At 33.9% G+C, this 21,045-nt stretch overlaps 1 protein-coding gene and 1 pseudogene across 1 annotated transcript in view; one reads left to right on the top strand and one right to left on the bottom strand.

Moving 5' to 3' along the window:
* The window catches only part of TMPRSS11E (transmembrane serine protease 11E), a 66,235-nt gene extending 45,737 nt beyond the window's left edge, over positions 1–20,498 (bottom strand). The window contains exon 1 of the mRNA XM_074229321.1: positions 20,411–20,498. Coding sequence (XP_074085422.1) covers positions 20,411–20,418 — 8 coding nt within the window. The 5' untranslated portion in view covers positions 20,419–20,498. The remainder of the gene's footprint in view (positions 1–20,410) is intronic.
* On the top strand, positions 14,218–14,971 carry LOC141517147 (swi5-dependent recombination DNA repair protein 1 homolog pseudogene; annotated as a pseudogene).
* Positions 20,499–21,045: the final 547 nt, after the last annotated feature.

Raw genomic sequence — 21,045 nt, 5'->3', positions numbered from 1 at the left:
AATTTTACATTATTTTCTATGGGAAAATTAGCTTTGCATTATGAATAAATCACATGATGAACAGAATCTGGGAATGAATTTAATTTTTTAAATCAAGGTTCTACTGTATTTAATAAATTCTTGTTTGATATCATTAGACACTGTCTCTGCCTAAATGGGTTTTTTATATAACTAAGAAGAGGAAATGAAAACCAAAAAAATAAGACAGTACATACTTTTTAGGGTAATGACGCTTTGTTGTTGTTATTACTGTTCAGTCATTTTCAATCATATCTGGATTTTCTTGGCAAAGATATTAGTGGTTTGCCATTTCCTTCTCCAGCTCATTTTATCAATGAGGAAATTGACTTATTAAGTGTTTAAAACCATATTTTAATAATAGCCCTGTTTGTGGTGGCAAAGAATTGGAAATAAAGTAATATCTTTCAATTGGGGAATGGCTTAGTAAACTTTGGTATATGTATGTCATGGAACACTATTGTTTTATTAAAAACCAGGAGGGATAGGAATTCAGGGAAGCCTGAAGGGATTTGCATGTACTGATGCTGAGCAAGATGAGCAGAACCACAAAAACATTATACACCCTAACAGCAACATGGGGGTGATGATCAACCTTGATGAACTCACTCATTCCATCAGTGTGACAACCAGGGACAATTTGGGGCTGTCTGCAATGGAGAATACCATCTGTATCCAGAGAAAGAACTGTGGAGTTTGAACAAAGACCAAGGACTATTACCTTTAATTTAGGGGGGAAAAAACTGATATCTTATTGTCTGATCTTGCTATCTCTCATACTTTATGTTTCTTCCTTAAAGATATGATTTCTCTCTCATCACATTCAATTTGGATCAATGTATACCATGGAAACAATGTAAGACTGGCTAATTGCCTTCTGTGTGGGGGTGGGGGGGAGGGAAAGAAGATTAGGGGAAAAATTGTAAAACTCAAAAAAATAAAATCTTTATAATTCAAAGAAAACCAAAAAAAAAATTTTAATAGAGGAAGTTGAGTAAGGAAGACTGGACTCTATCCACTGAACCACCAACTGCCTTTCAAGCTTTGGCCACTAAAAAAATATTTGTGTTCAGTACAATCGTACTTGATATTCTTCTTGCTTTCTCTTGTCAATCAAGAAAAGCTTTATAATTGTTTGACTCCAGAGAAAGATAATCCTAACAAGTTTTACATACATACACACACACACACACACACACACACACACACACACACATATCTATTTTTCTAGGAACAAAACTATCTCTGTCTAGGTTAAAATACATAGTATTTTATATATAATATAAAGGAAGAGAATAAGAAGTTCTTACCTGTACAAAATTTGTTGTCATTATAGGACCTGGTGAGGTCAGCTCTTTTCTGCTCCCCCACCCACCCACATACTGTTGCCTGGTGAATTGGTATCTCAGGAGTTTCATACTCTCTAAATCATGTTTATTATGTCTTTATTTGTTATGTCTTCATTTTATCATGTCTTTATTTTTTTTATTTTTGTTGGTTTTTTTCAAGGTAATGGGATTAAGTGACTTGCCCAAATTTACCCAGATAGGTAATTATAAAGTATCTGAGGTCAAATTTGTACTCAGGTCCTCTTGACTCCAGGGCTGGTGCTCTGTCCACTCTGTCACCTAGCTATTCCATGTCTTTATTTTTGAAATGTGTTTTGCTACAGATAAAGAAAACTATTTTATTTCATTTTGAGTGTTTGTTACACTTGTAAAATAACTTAGTTACACATGTAAACAAGTGAACCTCAATATGGGGAAGAACAAAGGGAAATTCTTGGATCAATATGTCTAGGTTTAATTCTGAGCCATTATTAAATTCTCTCTCTCTCTCTCTCTCTCTCTCTCTCTCTCTCTCTCTCTCTCTCTCTCTCCCTTCCTCCTTCCTCCCCTTCCCTCCCTCCCTGTGAGTGACTGTCTCTGTCTCTCTATATCTATCTTTCTGTCTCTCTGTCTTTTTGCTTATATGTTCCTAGAAAAAGAGATGTATGTGTGTAAAACTTGTTAGGATTATCTTTCTTTGGAGTCAAGCGATGTTTCTGCATGCTTTTACAAAGAGGAGTTCATACATAAGATCAAAAAGAAGACATATCCAAAGTAATGCAGAGGCATATCATCTGGGTACATCAGAATAAACTTCTAATAGGACATGGTACAAGCTATGCTTTCAAGGACTCTACAGAGTTTAACATTTAGAGGTTAATAAGAAAGTGCATTCTAGATATTTTAGAGACTGTGTATGCAAAGATGGAATCTCCTTTAGTCATGGAGAACTGTTGCTAAATATACATAAAGAAGAATAGCATAAATAAGCCTGGAAAAGCAAGTAGGGAGTGAGATTGGGAAGGACTTTTAAAAAACAACAGAGTTGTTTAAATATTGTGCTAGAGACAAGGAGAGGAAGACTCTGGAGTTTCTTAAACTGGGAGGTGACATGGTCAGAACTGTTCTTTAAGAATATCAAATTGGTAGCATTATAGATAACCAATTAATATTGTGATTAATTATCTCCAGAGAATAAGCTCCAAGAGGGGAAAAATGTGTTATCGAAATATTGTTTTTTCCTCACCACATAACATTATACATACTAGATATTTAATATTTGCTGAGTAAATATTGATTTAATAGACTTTACATAACTTTTATTAATACTGTTCAATGGGATTTTTTTATGTTTGCTTTTGATGATGTCCTAGAAAGGAGGGTTTAGAAATCATCTAGTCCAATTTCTTTATGAAACAGATGAGAAAAATAAGATCCAGGGATCTTATGATTTGCTTAAGATTATAGGAGTAGTAAACAGCAGAACCAGGATTCAAATCCAGTTCTTCTGTTGCCAATCCAGGGCTAATGTAGCACTGATTGACACTTCCCTTTATGAAGTTCTGTATCAATGGAAATATAGCTCCATCAGAATTATAATGTTAGACTGTTGTCCCACTGGTTAGCTATTATTCTCCATAATCCCTCCATACAAAAGTATGTTTGCTGTTTTTGTTTAATCATTTTTCAGTTGTCTCTGACTTTTCATGACCCCATTTAGGGTCATGGAATGGTTTGCCATTTCCTTTGCCAGATAATTTTTATATATGTTGAACTGAAGCAAAAAAGATTAAATGACTTGCCCAGAGTCACACAGCTAGAAAGTTTCTGACACAAGAATTGAACTCAGGAAGATAAGTCTTCCTAATTGCAGACTCAGTACTCTATCCACTGTGCTGCCTAGCTTCCCCATGCCTTTATTTTGTCATCTAAAAAAACTGTAGGCATTAATTTCTTATTCCACTTATATTTAAAGAGACATTCTGAAGATGGCAGTTCACCACCTCTTTGAATTCAAAGAGAAATATGTTGCAAAAATATTAAAAGCACAATAGTAGTAAAGGAATGTCTGTGATCTGGAGTATATGATCACCAAAGCTCTTCATTAAGTTCCTATCCATAAATCAGAGAAGTGTGTTGGATATAAGTAACCTCTGCTTTCTAAAAAGGACTTTAAAATTCCAAGAAAGAAGATTGTGGAGGAAAGGAAAAAAAAGGAGTTTATGAAGCAATATAGTATTCATTTATGCTCTAAAAATTAAACTTTCCTTCAGTTAAGTTCTTGTTTGCAAATGACATTGTGCTAATTGCATCAAAGCCTAAAACACTGCAAAGCCTTCCAAGTGATGTTTCTAAGAGACAGAACCAGACCGGTGGTGGGATTCAGTCAGTTCACACAGATTTGGCAGAACTGATACCTAATTTTATGTTGAGTTCAGTGAACTAGTTGTTAAAAATAGCACTTGCCCAATGTGAAAAAAACACAAATTTACATTCCTTACTTTTTCTTTTTTAATGTTCACCTATGCAACAGCATTTTCTAAGCACTCATAATAATGTTCATTCCGTTCATAGGTGAAAAAAATTGATGGAACCAAGCTTGTAATGATGAAATATGACATTTTAATTTCCTCATTTTTGTTACTTCAGTAAACAAACATATAAGTTGTCATTGTTTTTCCCTTTGTGTCGTGCCCTAGTGTTCCCTGAACAGTGAAATCAATAGGAAGCTAGGACATAATGAACCAATAGAAATAAAGATTCCAAGGGTTATCTTATTGTCCATTTCAGAAGTCATGGAATAGAAGGAAAAAAGAGTTAGAATAGGTAAAATGAGTTTTGGTTCTGTATATGTTCCAACATTGGCTGCTGTGGTCACATGGCTGCTTTCACTAAATAAGGATATATTGGCCTACTGTGGGTAATATAACATAATCTAGTTTTGTGTGCCTCTTTTATTATTCTTATTTGAGTATTAAATGCATGAAATATCAAATTACCATTTGAATATTTTTGTATGCTTAAAATTGCCATTAGGGCAAAGAACTGGTTATTAATTTATTTGAATTCCACCACTGGACCAGACCTATGATTTTTTTGGTATAGGGAATTTCCAAATAAGAAAACTGTCTTACAATGTAGGGTAGCACCTTCTTTGCAATATTTAGTTCTGGAGAGTTACCAAAAGCAAGGAGTAGGTAAGTGATTTTACCATGGTGATTTTATTGAGGCAGAGAGGTTGAGTGACTTAACCTGATTCATACAACTAGCAAATGTCTGAGACAGAATTTGAACCCAGATCTTTCTTATTTCAAGTCTATTCTCCAGACCAGAGATTGACAAACCATATTCCATGAACTAAATTAAGCCCATTATCTGTTTTTGTAAGTCCCAAAAGCTAAGAATGACCTCTTGTCCAGACTATGGTAGATTGATTCATAAAGTTTATACATCACTGCACATATACAGACATTACATATGAACAATAAACTGGGCCAAAAATGAATAAGAGGTCAAGCTATTCTTGATTATATTTGTGAAATTGTGCAATACTCTTAATGATCCTAAACTCCTCCCTAAAAATAAAGACCTGTCAATATTCTTCTGGTGATGCTTTATTGCAGTGAGTAATAATAAATTATAATTTCCAAAGAATTAAAATTGCAGGTCACTCAAAGGTCAACAGAGAGTGTAAAGACATAAGTAGCTTGTAAAACACTACCAATGAAGAACTACAAAGGAGAAATGGCAAAAAGGATATTGTCATTTACTGTTGCTCTCCTCCCTTTCATAGTCAAACTCCTAAAAGAAGCCTCCTCTACTCATTACCCTCCATATTCTTACTTCTCATTAACTTTTCAATCTCTTGTAATCTGGCTTCTGACCTAATTACTCAACATTTCAAAAATTAAATTCATTCTCTGGTTTCCATGACCACTTTTCCTCCAAAATTTATATTTTCTCTATTAAGGGCATCACTATTCTACCAGTTACCCAAATTTAATTTGTCAAGACCATCCACAATCTTGCCTCTCTCTCACATGCACTAGTCAACCAAGTGACAAAGTTTACAAAGAATTGATGAGATCACCAAATAAAATTGTATGGAAGGAACAGAAAGGACAATACAGGACAAAGTCTGGGGTCCCATCACAGTTAGTAGTTATGACATGGATGAAGATCTAGCAAAGGAGATGGAATAGTGACTAGCAGGTTGGAGGAATATCAGAAGAATATCAGAGGTCTTGAAAATCTAGCAAGAACAGACTATGAGAAAAGGTGTTTGACAGTGTCAAAGACTGCAGAGAGGTCAAAAAGAATAAGAATTGAGAAAAAGGCAAAGAGCTAATTTCAATGAATCCAAATTGGAGATGTTTGAGTATACTTGTAAAGTTTTTTCCTTTTACTAATTCAATTTTGCAATAAAATCAGTTTAATAATCATTTCTTGAGGGCTTATTTTGTGCAAATTTCTTAATTATTTCACTGTTTCCATTGATATATTTAAAAAACACAGAAGTGATTACTTGCCGTATAATTTGGTCTAGCTCCAAGTAGGCAAACTTCGAAGTCAGCAAGACTCAATTTAAGTCTTTCTTCTGGAACACACTAGCCTTGCAAATAGGATCAAGTTATTTAATCTTTGTACTCCAGGCTATTCACTAAGAGTACAAGTTATAGTTCAAATTATAAATCTGAATGAGGAAGGGAGTTTTCTCACCTTGAGTTCTCCATATTAATGCAATCACTCTGAAGCAAAAACTTTAAGGTATTGAGCACTGTTTAGGTGCTTGAGTTGCAAAGACAAAACAAAAGACCCTCTTCCATTAGGAAACATATTTTCCTGAAGGGTCATAATGGATATCTAAATAGAAATTGAAGAGAGTAAGAGTAAGCAGAAAGTAAAGAGACAGTACTAACAAAAAATATAGGTCATGAAAGTTTAGAAGATTAATAAACAATGAGTCTAGGATGCTTGAGAGTACCTCAACACAGATTTTGAGATTTTGATGTATTCCCAAGAATAAGGGCAGATATTGAATTAGATCAATTCTTTTTCTTTTTCTTTTTTTAGGTTTTTGCAAGGCAAATGGGGTTAAGTGGCTTGCCCAAGACCACACAAGCTAGGTAATTATTAAGTGTCTGAGATCGGATTTGAACCCAGGTACTCCTGACTCCAGGGCTGGTGCTTTATCCACTATGCCACCTAGCCGCCCCAGATCAGTTCTTAATCAATTTTTGTGTCATGGACCCCGTTGATAATCTAGTAGAGCCTATAGACTTTTCAGAATACTTTTTTACTTATAAAATAAAATATATAAGATTACAGAGAAAGTCAATTACATGGAAATACAGTTATTAAAATATTTTAAGAACAAATTTATGAAAAAAGAAGAGTAGCCATCTCATGGGAAATAAAAGAGCAGAAGCACTCTACACTGGGAAGAGTGGGCAGGAAAACAATGTTCACTGGGAGACCCAAGCTTCCAAGAGCAAAAGATGGAACGAATAGGGAAAATAATTGGGGGAAATCAGCTGTCATTAACGTAGAATGCTTTCATTTAATAATTTCCTCTGAGAAAAGAAGGCTTGAGAAGGGAGGAATTATATTTGCTGTATTTCTTGTGATTTCTGCCTATGAAGATGATCTCAGCAAGTAATACCCAATCAACTCTACTCTGCACCAATATTTCTGATGATACTTCTGTCTAAGATTAGTTATCAGTCATGATAACTAATCAGTCATTCTAGCTAAAATATTAATATCTGAGATCTCAGACTCTGGCTTTACCACCACTTTGGAATGTGGGTCAAATTACTTAATAATTGCTTGAGTATACTTTTTAATTTTTATGACATGCTCAAAATTCTTTACTTACATGTATCCATTAGTCTTGACTATAACGCTGTAAGTTATATAATAGATAATTAATCTTTTCCATTTTACAAGTAGGAAAACTGAGACACTGGGAGGTTGTGACTTACTTTAAGTGACATGAACTTACTACATTAACCAGAAAGTATTCCCTGGTCTATATGCTTTTTCCAGTATACTTGACCTCTTTGGCTCTTTTAATAGTTCTGCTGATCTACCTCATGGATTTTTGGTATGCAATAGCAACTAATAAAAATGATCATCTACTTTTACACAAGTTTATAATTACTATCATTACAATATTCATTATTAGTCAGTGTCCTGGATAATTGAAATCTACAACTTGATAAATACTAGCTCAGTGAACCAACAAGTCAATTGAAACAAATATTTATAAAATACTACTATGTACAAGATTCTGTATTAAGCAAAAAATGAGAAGCAAAGATAAAAAGACACAATATTCAAGAAACTTTCAATCATATGTCTATGTTGAGGGGGAAAAAACATAAAGGAAAGAGAAAGATAAATCCACAATAAATTCAGCCCAAGGTCCAAAAGTGAGGAGAAATAGTAGAAAATTCAGGGACATTGGAAAATATATACAGAAAGAATTGTTGAAGGAAGTAATATTTGATTGGGATTTAGAAGGATGATAATATTTTTGACAAGTGGAGTTAGAGAAGCTTATTCCAAAAAAAGAAAAAAAAGCATGAATAAAGAGACACAAAGGAAAGAAAAAGCACAGGGGCATGTTCAGAAAACAATTAATGGCATAGTTTGACTAGACTAAATGATCAGAGGATCACAGATTTAAAACTGGAAGAGATCTTAAAGATCATTGAGTCTAGCTCCTTCATTTTACTAATGAGGAAATTAAGACCCAGAGTAATTAAATTACTAACCAAAATCATATAGTTAAGTGAGCCAGGATTTGAACCCGAGTTTTCTGAATTCAAATCCACAATTCTTTTCACAAAATCAAGATCTTTACAAAGGAAGTAAGGAGAAATTGAGTACAGATAGATAAGGTGGAATCATGTTGTAGAGAACCTAAAAAGCTACACTAATGAATTTAACATTTAGAATTTGGACTCTATTTAGTAAACAAATGTCAGTATTAAAGTTGTTTTGAGTCAGGGGAACAACATGCTCCAAACTACTTTGCTATTTATACATAGGTTAGATTTGCAAAGGGAGATAATAAAGGCAGGGAAACACATTAGTAAGAAATTTCAGTAGTTCAAATAACAATAATAATTGGTCCAGACCTGTAATTTCATCAGTGTGGGAAGTTCTCAGTGATGAAACATTCTCCACTGTGGAAAATTGTCAACTTTAGAACTTGAGAGAATGATTTCAGGATACTGAGGAATTAAAGGTGCTGCCCAGAATCATACAACCATGGGTATCAGAAAAAGAACTTCAACCCAACTCTTTCTGCCTCCAAGGACAACCTTCTATGCACTATATCTCACTGCCAATTAGTAGTAGAGTTGTTGTTGTTGCAGCAGCAGTAGTATAAATAATAAATTACTGTTTCATTTGGGGTGGCTAGGTGGCGCAGTGGATAGAGCACTGGCCCTGAAGTCAGGAGTACCTGAGTTCAAATCCGGCCTTAGATACTTCTTAATTACCTAGCTATGTGGCCTTAGGCAAGCCACTTAACCCCATTGCCTTGCAAAAAATAAAAAATAAAACTAAATAAATAAAATTGCTCTGTTTTACAGATGAGGAAATTGAAACTCAAAGAGGTTAAATGACTTGAATAATGTCATGCAACTAGTAAATGGTATGGTAGAATGATAGATGATGACTGTAGGAAGGTGAAGGAGAAAACAAATATAAGTGACACTGTGGAAGATAAGCTATGTTTGGGGATGTGCTGGGTTTGTGGTATTTGTGGGATGCTCAAATGGAATTGTTTAACAATTTGTTGGAAATGTAGACTAGAATTTGAAAAGGAAATTAGGACTATGTAGGAAAAATAAAGTTTGAGATATGACAGTGGAAATTGAGGGACTGGATAAGATTACTCAATGTAGAGAGAAAAGAGAAAGTTGTAGACAGCGACTTAGAAAATGGAATAAAGAAGAGTCTGTGGAGACAAAGAAGAAATAATAACTCATATTTCTATAGCATATGCAAAATGCCTCCCTCACAGCAACCCAGTGAGGTTGGTAGTACTAGTATTATTATACACATTTACATGTAGAAAGTTGATGGGGGAGGTGGGGGGGTAGGCTAGGTGGCACAGTAGATAGAGCACTGGCCCTGGAGTCAGGAGGACCCGAGTTCAATTCCAACTCAGATATTTAATAATTACCTAGCTATGAGACCTTGGGCAAGTCACTTAACCCCACTGCCTTGCCAAAAAATGTTGATCAGGGATATTTGATAGTCTCTATATGAGAATATATTTTATTTTCTCATCTGGCATGAGTTCATTGGTTTGAGATGGAGAGGTTAAGCAATACATATAAGTAGTAGGTGTCAGAGGGAGAAAATGAACACAGATCTTCATGACTCCAGGTACTTCTCATTATCTGATTGGACCATGTGGTCAAACATCAATCTTGAGATAGATGTGTTCAGGCTTAGCAGTGAGTAACCTTGAGAGCTCAAGAGACCCAATGATTTGTATCATCCCCCCCCGCTATTGCATCCCAAAGTTTTCTGAGATTTATCTATGCTCTACAGATCCCTGGTACTGTCATATAACTTACCAAGGCAGGACACCTAAACCTTTCCATCTTTTCTTTTGCTACATTCTTAGAATTTCTAGGACTCTCTAGTTATTCTACAGTTGAATTTTATTGTATAGAGTGTCTCTACCAAATAGAGTAGGAGGACCTTGAGAAAGAGATTGTCTTGATTTTTCTGTTTATATTCCCAGTATTTAGTTCAGTGATTGACAGATAGTATGCACTTAACAAATGCTTTTTACATTCAAGTTTAACAGATTTTCAACTCTGTCACACTATCTGTAATAGTAGAATCAGAATAGCTTAATATCACAGAAGTCAAGAAACGAAATCATGGTCAGAGATACTGAAAAGACCAAACCCCGTGGGGAAAAAAGCATTGATTTTGGCAACTAGTCATTGGAGTCACATAAGGAAACAGCTTTTAGTGGTGTGATGGGTGGAAAAAATAAAGTTCAAGGACAAGAGATTAGGAAGAAATGAAATGAAGAGGAAATAAGGCATAGTGTAATTTTCAAGGAATTTAGCATTAAAAAAAGAAGGAAACATTTTAAAAGATATAAAGAAGAGTTAAAGAAAAGGACAAGGATAAGGAGCCAGGGTCCTCCATGATCTGTCAAGTGATTTTTCCAAAATTTCTTTCTCATTATTCCCCTTCATATATTGTATGTCCCAAAGTTTGGCTTCTGTCTCCCACATTCATGCAACCACATAATAATAATTCAAGTCTGGACCTACATTCCTACTTTATCTCTACCTACTAAATTTTTTCTCTGTTTTCCAGGTTTTGTACTAAGACTTTTCCTGATATTCAAAATTTTCTCTTCCTCCTCAAATTTTCTATGAGCAAGAGTTCTTAGTTTTTTCTGTGCCATGGACCCCATTGGCAATCTGGTGAAAGCTATGGATCTCTTCTCAGAATAGTGTTTTAAATGTATAGAATAAAATATAGAGAACTACAAATGAAACTAATTACATTGAAATACAGTCATCAAAAATTACATAGGAAGATTATAATGATAATCATCTGTAAAAGACAATACAATGATAAAAGACAATTTTCTCACTTTATTTTCCTTGCTCTTTTGGAATAAGAAAATGTTTGCATGATTTCACACCTATAATTGATATCATATTATTTGACTCCTCAGAAAGTGAGGGAGGGAGGAAGAAGGGAGAGAATTTGACATTCAAAAATATTTTTTAAAAGGGGGAAGCTAGGTGGTATAGAGGAAATTTTTTTTAAAAAAAAAGAATGCTAAATGTAAATAAATAATAAAATTTAAAACAATTTAAGTATATGAACTCCAAGTTAAAAATCCCCTGTCCTGCAGCATTTTGTCCAGATTTTCTTCTTTGCCCACATGTATTGTAATTATCTGTGTCTATACTGTATTAGCCCAGTAGATTATAACCACTTGGGTCATTTTTCACTTTTAAATACTCAAGGTTAGCATGACTTCATGAAGTTGGGATCCAATAGGACAGGATTCCTCAGAAACAGAAGCAAAATTAAGGAACCAGAACTCAAAGTTAAAATCTAGGTTTCAGTGGTATCTCTGGCTCTCAGTAGATGCATGGCCATAGACTAGTCACTTAATTTTCAGAGTTTCTTTCAACTCTAATATTCTGTATTACTGTAAGTTGTTCTATATACTCATCTCTATCACTGATTTCTACCACTTGATTTGTTTACTCAATCACTTGCCTGAATGCAAATAACTATCTTTAGTGCATCGGTCTCTTAGTCTATAAAATGGAGACAATTCCTGCTATTTGCCTTCTTCAGATGGCTATTGTCAAGATTATCTTCTAATCATAATTAGACCCTTTAGGAGTATAAATGCCATATTTACTGACGAAATCAAGAAAAAATAGTAATTAGTGAAATGAGACATCTTAATCAGTCAATTAGAAGAGACATGTGGTCAGACTACTTGCCTGGGAGTCATGAAACACAGCTACTAAATGTTTATCTTTAGATGATACTTAATATTGCCATACTTTGGTTTCTACATTTCCAAAAAAGAAATAACAATATCTGCCTGCTTGAGACAGAATGTGATGTGTAATGAAGTCTTATACTCCTTTGAACTACTCAAAGAGTGATACTGTATAAACTAATTATTATTTATGATTCTAAAAATCTCAGAGGTACTATACTGACACAGAGAATGTATTCATTCTCTGTGTATGCTATACAGAAATGTAATAGGTTTCTGAAGCCTAGACAAATCGAGTTGTGGACAAATTCTGGAGGTAAGGTGCAATATGGGGTATTATGGAGTCAGTTCATACCAACTCACCAGAACTGGTTTTTAATTTTTCAGTTGAATATTTACTCCTCACAAACTGGCAAATACTTTAAGACAGAGCTTGATGTATTTATTAATTAATTTTATTTATTAAGAAAGGAATAAAGAAAATGGTCATATAATTAACCATTTTGACACATTTTTTTTCTCATAGAGCACATTGTTAAATATTTACCAAAATGCTCCTGGTCCAGTTACCCTATAAATGTAGCAATTAGACACCCATTACAAGCAAATGCCCCACATCAGATGACTCTTGACTCCCTAGTAGCTGGGTGATAAAAAGAAGAAGAAAGCAGTTGGTGAAATGGGTACCAAAGTAATATGATGGCCTGGGAACTGATCAAAGGAGTGGACTCTAGGGCAACATATTTCCAATTTCTGAAGAAGAAGCATGTTTCTGGATTCACTTATTCTCAGTGAAAACACACACACACACACACACACACACACACACACACACACACACACACACAATTTCTTTGTTGCCATATCCCCAGAGAATTTTTAACAAATAGGGTCTGACATACTGCAGTATTACAACAGCTTTATTCCTCATTCTCAGCATATAGTGAGTGTATCATTGCTTTCTAATCAGCCCATGTCAAAGATGAAAAAAGTCACACCTGAGCTTATCAAAATAGTTTTATACTTCTAAACAATTAGACTTGTTGAGAATGAGGGTAAGTACAGATAAGTGTGTATATAAATACTTACATACTATCGTAGAGGGGAAAGAGAGACAGATCAAACAATGAGAGGACTTAGATCCAAATCATGGCTCAGACTGTTATCTTTGAGACCTTATACAAAACATCTCAACTCAAAAGTCTCAGTAGCCATATTTGCAAGATGGATTAAAAATGGTCTCTAAGGTCCCTGACCACTCTAATTCTATGATTCTATGAGCATGTATCTCCTCAGTATAGAATAATCTAAGAAGCAATATGGGGAGCATAACCCGAGAAACCTCCCCAAAATTTTATCTTCAACTAAGTCAAAGCTAAGTAGCACAACTAAAACTTTAATTCAATCAAATTCCTTGCTACCATTGGACTGGGCAACAGATCCTCCTGAGGAAGGAGAGAAGAAAAATAAGCAAGCATTTATTAATTCCACACCAGGTACTATACTATGCACTTTACAAATATTATCTCATGTGATCCAGGAGGTTAGAGCCATCTTTAATTAGTGCCACTGTTGAAGCATAAAAACATGATTATGGGGATGAGGAGTCCTTGTTAGAGTGCCAATCTCTCTTCTCTAAATGTAGATGCTTTGGTTGATTTAATCTTTTTGTTATTCTTCAATATTTAGACAAAAGGGGTTATTTAAATATTATAAATTTCACACCTGGCTCATTGAAATGGTATGGTAATCTATGGCACATCATTAAAATACATTAATATGATTGTATTTTACACTAAATTATATACATATTTCTTCCAACATTTTAGGGATCCCTCTTCCAGCTGGCAATTGAGTGCCATTATGTCTATGAGTTCACCAATATCTTCTTTAAGGAATAATCTTAAATGATTAAAAATTTCTTTCAAAAGATAATATTAAAATATAGATTTAGAATCTAAAATCAGATTCTAAAAGTAGATATCTTTAATATGGGGAATGAGAAAAACATTATGTTAGCTAGACTTCATAGGTACAGAAAAATATTTTTTAAAGAATTTGGTGGGTCTCCTTTTATAACTATTTAAAGAAATAAAATGTAAAACAATATAAGGATAAATAAAAGAATTTTTTCTAGATTGTTTAGTCAATAGAACTTAAATAATGATGTGTGATTCATTCCTTTAGGTTTGGTTGTTTTGCCTTCCTCTGTATACTTAAGACTATTATTTCTTTCCTCAATTTCTATTGGTTCTTTTTTCTATTGAAATAGTAGTAGTTGTCGGGCCGCGGGCGGAACGGGGCCGGCGCCGGCCTCCCGGGGGTGCCGCTCCCCTGCCGGACGTCGCCTCAGAGCCCACACCCCACTTTGAAGATGGAGAGTCCGTCTGCTACAAGTCCGTCCTCACCTGCGCCTCCCAAGGCCTGTGCGACCCTGGCGCTTCACCACAATAATAGTTCAGGGAAACAGTTGATGAGTGCAACACTTAGAGAACGCTTAAAGAAAACAAGAAACTCATTTAATTCCTATTATACTGTGGCAAAATGTCCTAAAATAGATACTGAAAATAACTCTACCACTTCAAAGGAAGCAACTTCTTCCACCGGGTCTCCAGAAAATTGTAAAAATATAGAAAAAGCATCTGAAGAAAATCTGTCTTTGAAAGACTGCTTAAAGGATGTTGGTGTTTATAGAAGCAAACCCCTTGTCATAAGGACTCTGCAAGATAATCTTCCCCAGATGGTTTCAGAAGGATATAATGTTGGCAAGCAAGAATTGCTTGAAGGAAAGATGAAATTGTTGAAGCAAGCTCAAGAGAAGGAAGAAATTCTTCGAAGACTAAAATTGACCAAAATGTATAGGTCAAAGAATGACCTTTCACATTTACAATCTTTGATAAAGAAGTGAAGTAGTAGCCAACTGTTGCTTTTTGAACTGCAATCAACATTGTCTGTGGAGAACAAGCTACTAAGCCTTACTCAGTTGATAGACAACTATGGATTAGAAGATCAGTTACTCCATTACAACAGAATTGAAGAAGAATTTTTACAGATTTTTAATTCAGATTATTTTCAGAAATCTACTTTTGAGAAGGGAGGATAGCTCAATTCAAATATATTTCTGAATGTTAAAATTATTATGGTTTAAATTAATTGACAATGACAAAATAAAATTTTGACCATATATATAGTAAATTCTAGGAAAATCTGAGTTAAAGGAAAAAATGAAATTGAAAGTATGCTGCTTTGTTTCTGTATAACAGATTGTTTTAAAAATTATTTTAATGTCAGACTTATCTCCAAATACCTCCTTTTGTTAATATTCTGTTTTATTCATTAAACACATTTGGACTTTCGAGTATTCTAATTCCCTTAGCTTCTATATCCATTCTGTCTCCAGAGTTTGCTTCTTGAAAACCACTTCCCTTTTACATGCCACTGTCACTAACTATTCTACTTTAAGCTCTCATATTTCTAACCTGGACTGTTATTATAAGTATATATTTCTAAATTATTTCTAAAGTACAGCTGTGAATATGTCACTCTCTGATACTTCTTATCCACTGAATAAAAATCTTCAATACATTTGGAATTCTAGATTCCTGACACTTCAACTCTCTCATTCCCTTAAATGTGAATTGTATTTTGTCCTGTTTTTGGTGATATTAAAATCTTACTCATTCCAATACTGTTAAAAAAAAAAAAAAGAAATAGTAGTAGTTTAGGGGCGGCTAGGTGGCGCAGTAGATAAAGCACCAGCCCTGGAGTCAGGTACCTGAGTTCAAATCTGGTCTCAGACACTTAATAATTACCTAGCTGTGTGGCCTTGGTCAAGCCACTTAACCCCATTTGCCTTGCAAAAACCTAAAAAAATAAAAATAAAAAAATAATAGTAGTTTAAATTCATGTAGTACTTTAAAATTTGTAAAGTATTTTACATATATTATTTCTTTTGCTTGGTACAACAACCTGGTAAGGTAGGCAATGTTATTATCCTTATTTTATAGATGAGAAAACTAAGACCAAAAGAGAAATAGCTAGAAAGACTAATGAGATAAATATTTCTGCTTACACTAAATTATATCCAGGTTTCTTGTAACCCTAGGGATTCTTTTTGCCATTCTAAGAGCAATGCTGTGTCATTACTTTCATGAGTTCATCAAGAAAGAGCTAAAGCAGGATTTGAATACAGATTTTCCTGATTCAAACTCTAACATGTTCTGACCACTGTCTCCTAAATGCTTAGAATTATGCAACTGTAACAAATGTCAGAGGAATGTTGAGATAAGAAAATGATAAAAATCAATGTTTTAATTAGATATAAAATAGTAGATGAAAATGATTAATAGTAGACGTTGATATTTATATATTAGAACAAATTTTTAGAAGATTTTATGAGACCATTGAATTACATACTTCCAAAGTCATTGTTTGTGACTTTATCTAGAAAGTTCATCCAGTCATTAAACTAAAATGATCTTCATTTACACACACAAAAATTAATTATAAACAAATTGAAGAATAAGTGATAAGGAAACAAAATAAATGTATGTTTGCTAGAAAGGTTTTGATTTTCCTTGATTTTGATTTGATTTCCTTTGATTTCTTTGATTAAATATGGAAAGGAAGGAGGGCAAAGGAAGAGAAAAAAGTCTTAATTTAAGGCAAGATTAAATGAGAACAAAAAGAATCTAAAGTTGCATGAAATTTGTTGCCCATCAAAGGCTAACTAAATACAGGACTGTTGGGACATTGTGCAGAGCATCAATGTGAGGTGTTATTGCTCCTCCCTATTTTTTACAAATATTTTCCCCAATTATGTCCAAAAACTATTTTAGCATTTTTTAAAATTTTGAGTTCAAAATTCTCTTCCTCTTTCTTCTCTTCCCCCCCCATTGAGAAGGCAAGCAATTTGAGCTGAATTATGCATGTTCAGTCTTGCAAAACATATTTCCATGATAGTCATGTGAAAGAAAACCTAGACCAAACATAAAAATAAAAATAATGTTTAAAAAAAGTATACTTTGATTTGCATTCAAACCCCATCAGTTCTTTCTCTGGAGGATAACATTATTATTATTATTATTATTATTATTATTATTATTATTATTAGTCCTCCTAAATTGTCTTAGGTTGTTGTATTGCCAAGAAAAATTAAGTCATTCATAGTTGATTATTGTACAATACTGTTACTACTGTATAATGTTCTCCTGGTTCTGCTCATTGCATTTTGCTTCAGTTCATGGAAATCTTTTCAGGTTTTTCTGAGAGGATCCTGCTTTTCATTTCTTATAGTACAACAGTATTCCATCACAACCATATATCACAACTTGTTCAACCATTCCTCAATTGATGGATAGCCCCCTCAGTTTCCAAATCTTTGCCACCACTAAAAGAGCTGGTTTATAAATAGTCATATTCATATTCTCCCTATGGCTTTGACAGGTTTTAACAGTTCCTCTTAAGGTCAGTGACCCTAGGTAGCTCTCTCCATTAAATATCATTACATTTCATTAATTTGTACTTAACTATAAATTTCTTTGTGACTACATTTACACCTCTTCTACATATGTGTGTGTTTTTCTATCTCCTCAATTACAAGTTAAATTTTTCAAGTCTTACCTCCAATTTTTTTAGCCCACTACAACTCTAAAATGTGTTGGTTTCCAAACTATAACTAATTGCACAAGACTAGGACCCTAGTGATCAGTGTCCTTTAGACAAGTAGACTCTCCTGAGAATGTCATCTTTAGCTTTATGTCTTTCATTCAAGTTTTCCTGTCAAACAAATGACTTTCTTCCAGCAGGTACATGAGATTACTCCTCCCTGTTTCACTCAAACTCCCTAAATTGTTCTTAGTAGCCTCCCTTTAGCTTCTCATCCCTTTTAAAAGCATCCTTTCTTTTATAATTAGCATTACTATAAATGCTGTTGTCTCTGTGAATACAGTGCTCTCACTCAGATATTAAGAGGAGAAGGATGAGAGCAGAGGCAGTGCCTATTAAGATTTGATTATGTTGATTTAAATAAGACAAAGAATGGCCTCTTTAAAAAACTGACCTATTTCAATTTAATAGATTATAAAATCACCACCCTCCATCCACCTTGATTTCCTTTTCAAAAAGTTGTGTCCATTTTGTAATGCCTTGAGATCTTCCACGTAACTCTATCTACATTTAATTTTTTTATTCAAATTTAATTTAGCCTTTTCTTTCATTCATCCTTAGCTTGTGAATTATGAATTAGGCCTTCTTAGAATAGCCTTCTACCCTTCCCAAACCCACCCTTGCTACTGTTCATAAGAACATAAATTTAGAACTAAAAGAGAACTTAGAAGTTCTAAATGAGGAACCCCAAGAAGGGATATGTTCAAGATTCCCCAGGAAACAAATGGCAATCAGGACTTGAACCCAAATACTCTGACTATATCCAGCACTTTTCTACTCCTTTATGCTATCTCCCTATAAAGTATTCCTTTACCTACTCATCACCAATCTACATGCAAACTTTCTCTGCTTTTATGATTTAATAATGAATTTATTTTCCCCCATGCTGGGGGGGGGAGGGGAAATGGATTAAAATAAAAGTTTAAGGGAAATGCCAAAATTGGTAAAATTCAATTGGTCTCAACACCTACTTTAACTCCACCCTCAACCCCTCAGCACTTTATCTACCTATTGTCTTCTATCTTGCCACTGAAACCTTTAAGTTTTTTCTCTTATAATTTCCTCTTGGCAGAAATACTACATGAATCTTGAAAATTGCATTCAATTCCTTCTCACTTATTCCCTCCCTAATATCTATCACACTAACTTGTGAATTCATACAAATTTCTATGCTTTATGGCATTTCAAATCCATATTTATTGTTTCATTTTGCTAAAGGTACATTTATTTTATTCTAAAATATTGTACTGGGAATGTGGATGCTACTTCTGAGAAGAAGCAAATTAGGGTTTCTATTTTTTCCAATACTCACCATCCTCCACCCACCACCCCACCTCTGCCTTGCCAGCCTTCCATTCTAAGTCAAACATTTCATTCTTCAGATCAGGTGTGAGCAAGATATGATATTAGTTTTGAAACTGAGAGAGAGGCTTCATGAACCTCTTAAGATCTTCGAAGATAAGGAGAATGAGGGAGGAGCAGGAGAGTCATAGGTTGAAAAGTAACAACCCAGTTTGCTAGGACAACAATGGATAGGGAGCCTTGAAAAATCTGATGAAATTTTAATCAGCTTGGAAGCATCAAGAGGATTGTGCCTTTTTAAGTCCCTTCCAGCTCAAAATCTTTGATTTTTGTGCTATGAACTGGGAAAACACCAAATTCTATGAGAATTTTCTAAATAATTAAATAGATATCTAAATTATATTTATATACATTTTATTATTAAGAAATGGAAGATGAAGGAGTGATAGGAGGAATGAAGGTATATGCTTATTTTTCTCATTTTAATTTTTCGCTTATTTTCCCCTTTAGAAAAAGGCTTAGTACAATGGGAGTACATGGTTCAAATCCTACCTCTGACACTACCTGTGTGACCTTAAGAATGTTATTTCACTTCCCCAGGACTTAAGTTTTTCTCACCTGCAAAATAAAGAGGTTGGACTAAATGACCTCTGACAGTGCTTTCAGTGCTAAAACTATTTTGAGTCTTATGGAATAGTGAACTTCCTATTAAAAAGCAACTGGTCAACTCTCAATAAATATAACTCAGGGCAAGCAAATGTTTAATCTGAAGATACTTTCAAAGTGAAAAATATCACACTCAAGCCTTATTATGATTTTTAATTTGGATGGATGTAGAAGGAAGAAAACAAATCACTGATTCATCAATTTTCTAAGATTTTTGAAGTCAGAAAGGGCCTAAACCACAACAGTTCGTTAAACTGAATCTATGAATCATTTCTAGTGAATTCACTCAGATTTAGTAGTGGATCTTTTATAATTCTAGTCATCATGATGAATTAGCCTAATCTCCAATCAATCAACATGTATCTACTATGTACCAGGATCTGTACTAGACACTAGAAATACAAATAGAAAAGTGAGACTGTCTCTGGCATCAAGGAGTTTACAATCTGCTATATTTTCTTTTAAAATTTCTAAAATGGTACATTATGCTACAATAGTATAAACATTATGAATAAAAATAACCACTAATAAGGCTTATTTTATCTAATTTCTCACACATACACTAGAAAATAAAAAACACTTTTTTTAAAGCCACAAAATAAAATCATTTTCTACTGTGAAATAAACAATAGCCATTCTTTTCATGACATAACTATTACTTGTAACCATTCAAATACGTTTCCAAATTTTACATAATAATGATCTCTGGAAAAAACAATCTGATCATCTGAAAATAAAAACAAACCACAGAAATCTCTTTCTTGAGATGATTTCAAGGGAAATTTCAGAAAATATTTTCTCTAATACTTACACAGACTAGTATGTCAGGCATATCTATAACATTATTTGTCCTATTTTAAACTAGAAATCACCTTAAATTTGAGAAGTTAAGAGTCATCTTACTTACTGGTACATCTTTGATCAGCAATGCAGAGGCCCTGAGGAGTGCCCAAGAACTACAGCCAAGCCTTGGCATCCCAGGCTATACCAGCAGCTTTGTGAACTAAATGAAGTTAAGGAAAGAAATCACTAGCAATTTAAATGGAACTAGTCTGACTGGTCTTGGCTAAGGTGGTTGTGATTGGTTGAGTGACTGACTAATGAGACAGATTAAGGAATGAAAGAGTACATATATATATATATATATATATATATGTATATATATATGTATATACATATACATATATATGTATATGTATATACATATATATATATATAATTTTATAAGAACTCTCTAGAAGTGAGTGATTAAAGTAAAAAACTCCCTGAATTTAAAAAAAATAATTAATGGGAAAGCCTACAAGTTTGGGGAAAATTACTAAAATTTCACATAACCCAATTACCATTTTGACAATATAGAAACTATGGCCCAGAGAAGTGACTTGTTCAAAGTCACAAGGCTAATGATGCTTCTTCAACTGATGTGGATTCAGAACTAACCCACCTGCAAGGATATTTCTTATTTTATATTATCCTTTAAAAATGTATTGGGAGGAAGGGCAAGAAAAATATGAGTACTTTTATCTATTTCCTCCTAAGAGC

The sequence above is a fragment of the Macrotis lagotis genome, chromosome 3, assembly GCF_037893015.1.
Source record: "Macrotis lagotis isolate mMagLag1 chromosome 3, bilby.v1.9.chrom.fasta, whole genome shotgun sequence".
Lineage (NCBI taxonomy): Eukaryota > Metazoa > Chordata > Mammalia > Peramelemorphia > Peramelidae > Macrotis > Macrotis lagotis.
The sequence above is the reverse complement of the archived record's forward strand: the minus strand, read 5'-3'. Positions and strand labels throughout refer to the sequence as shown.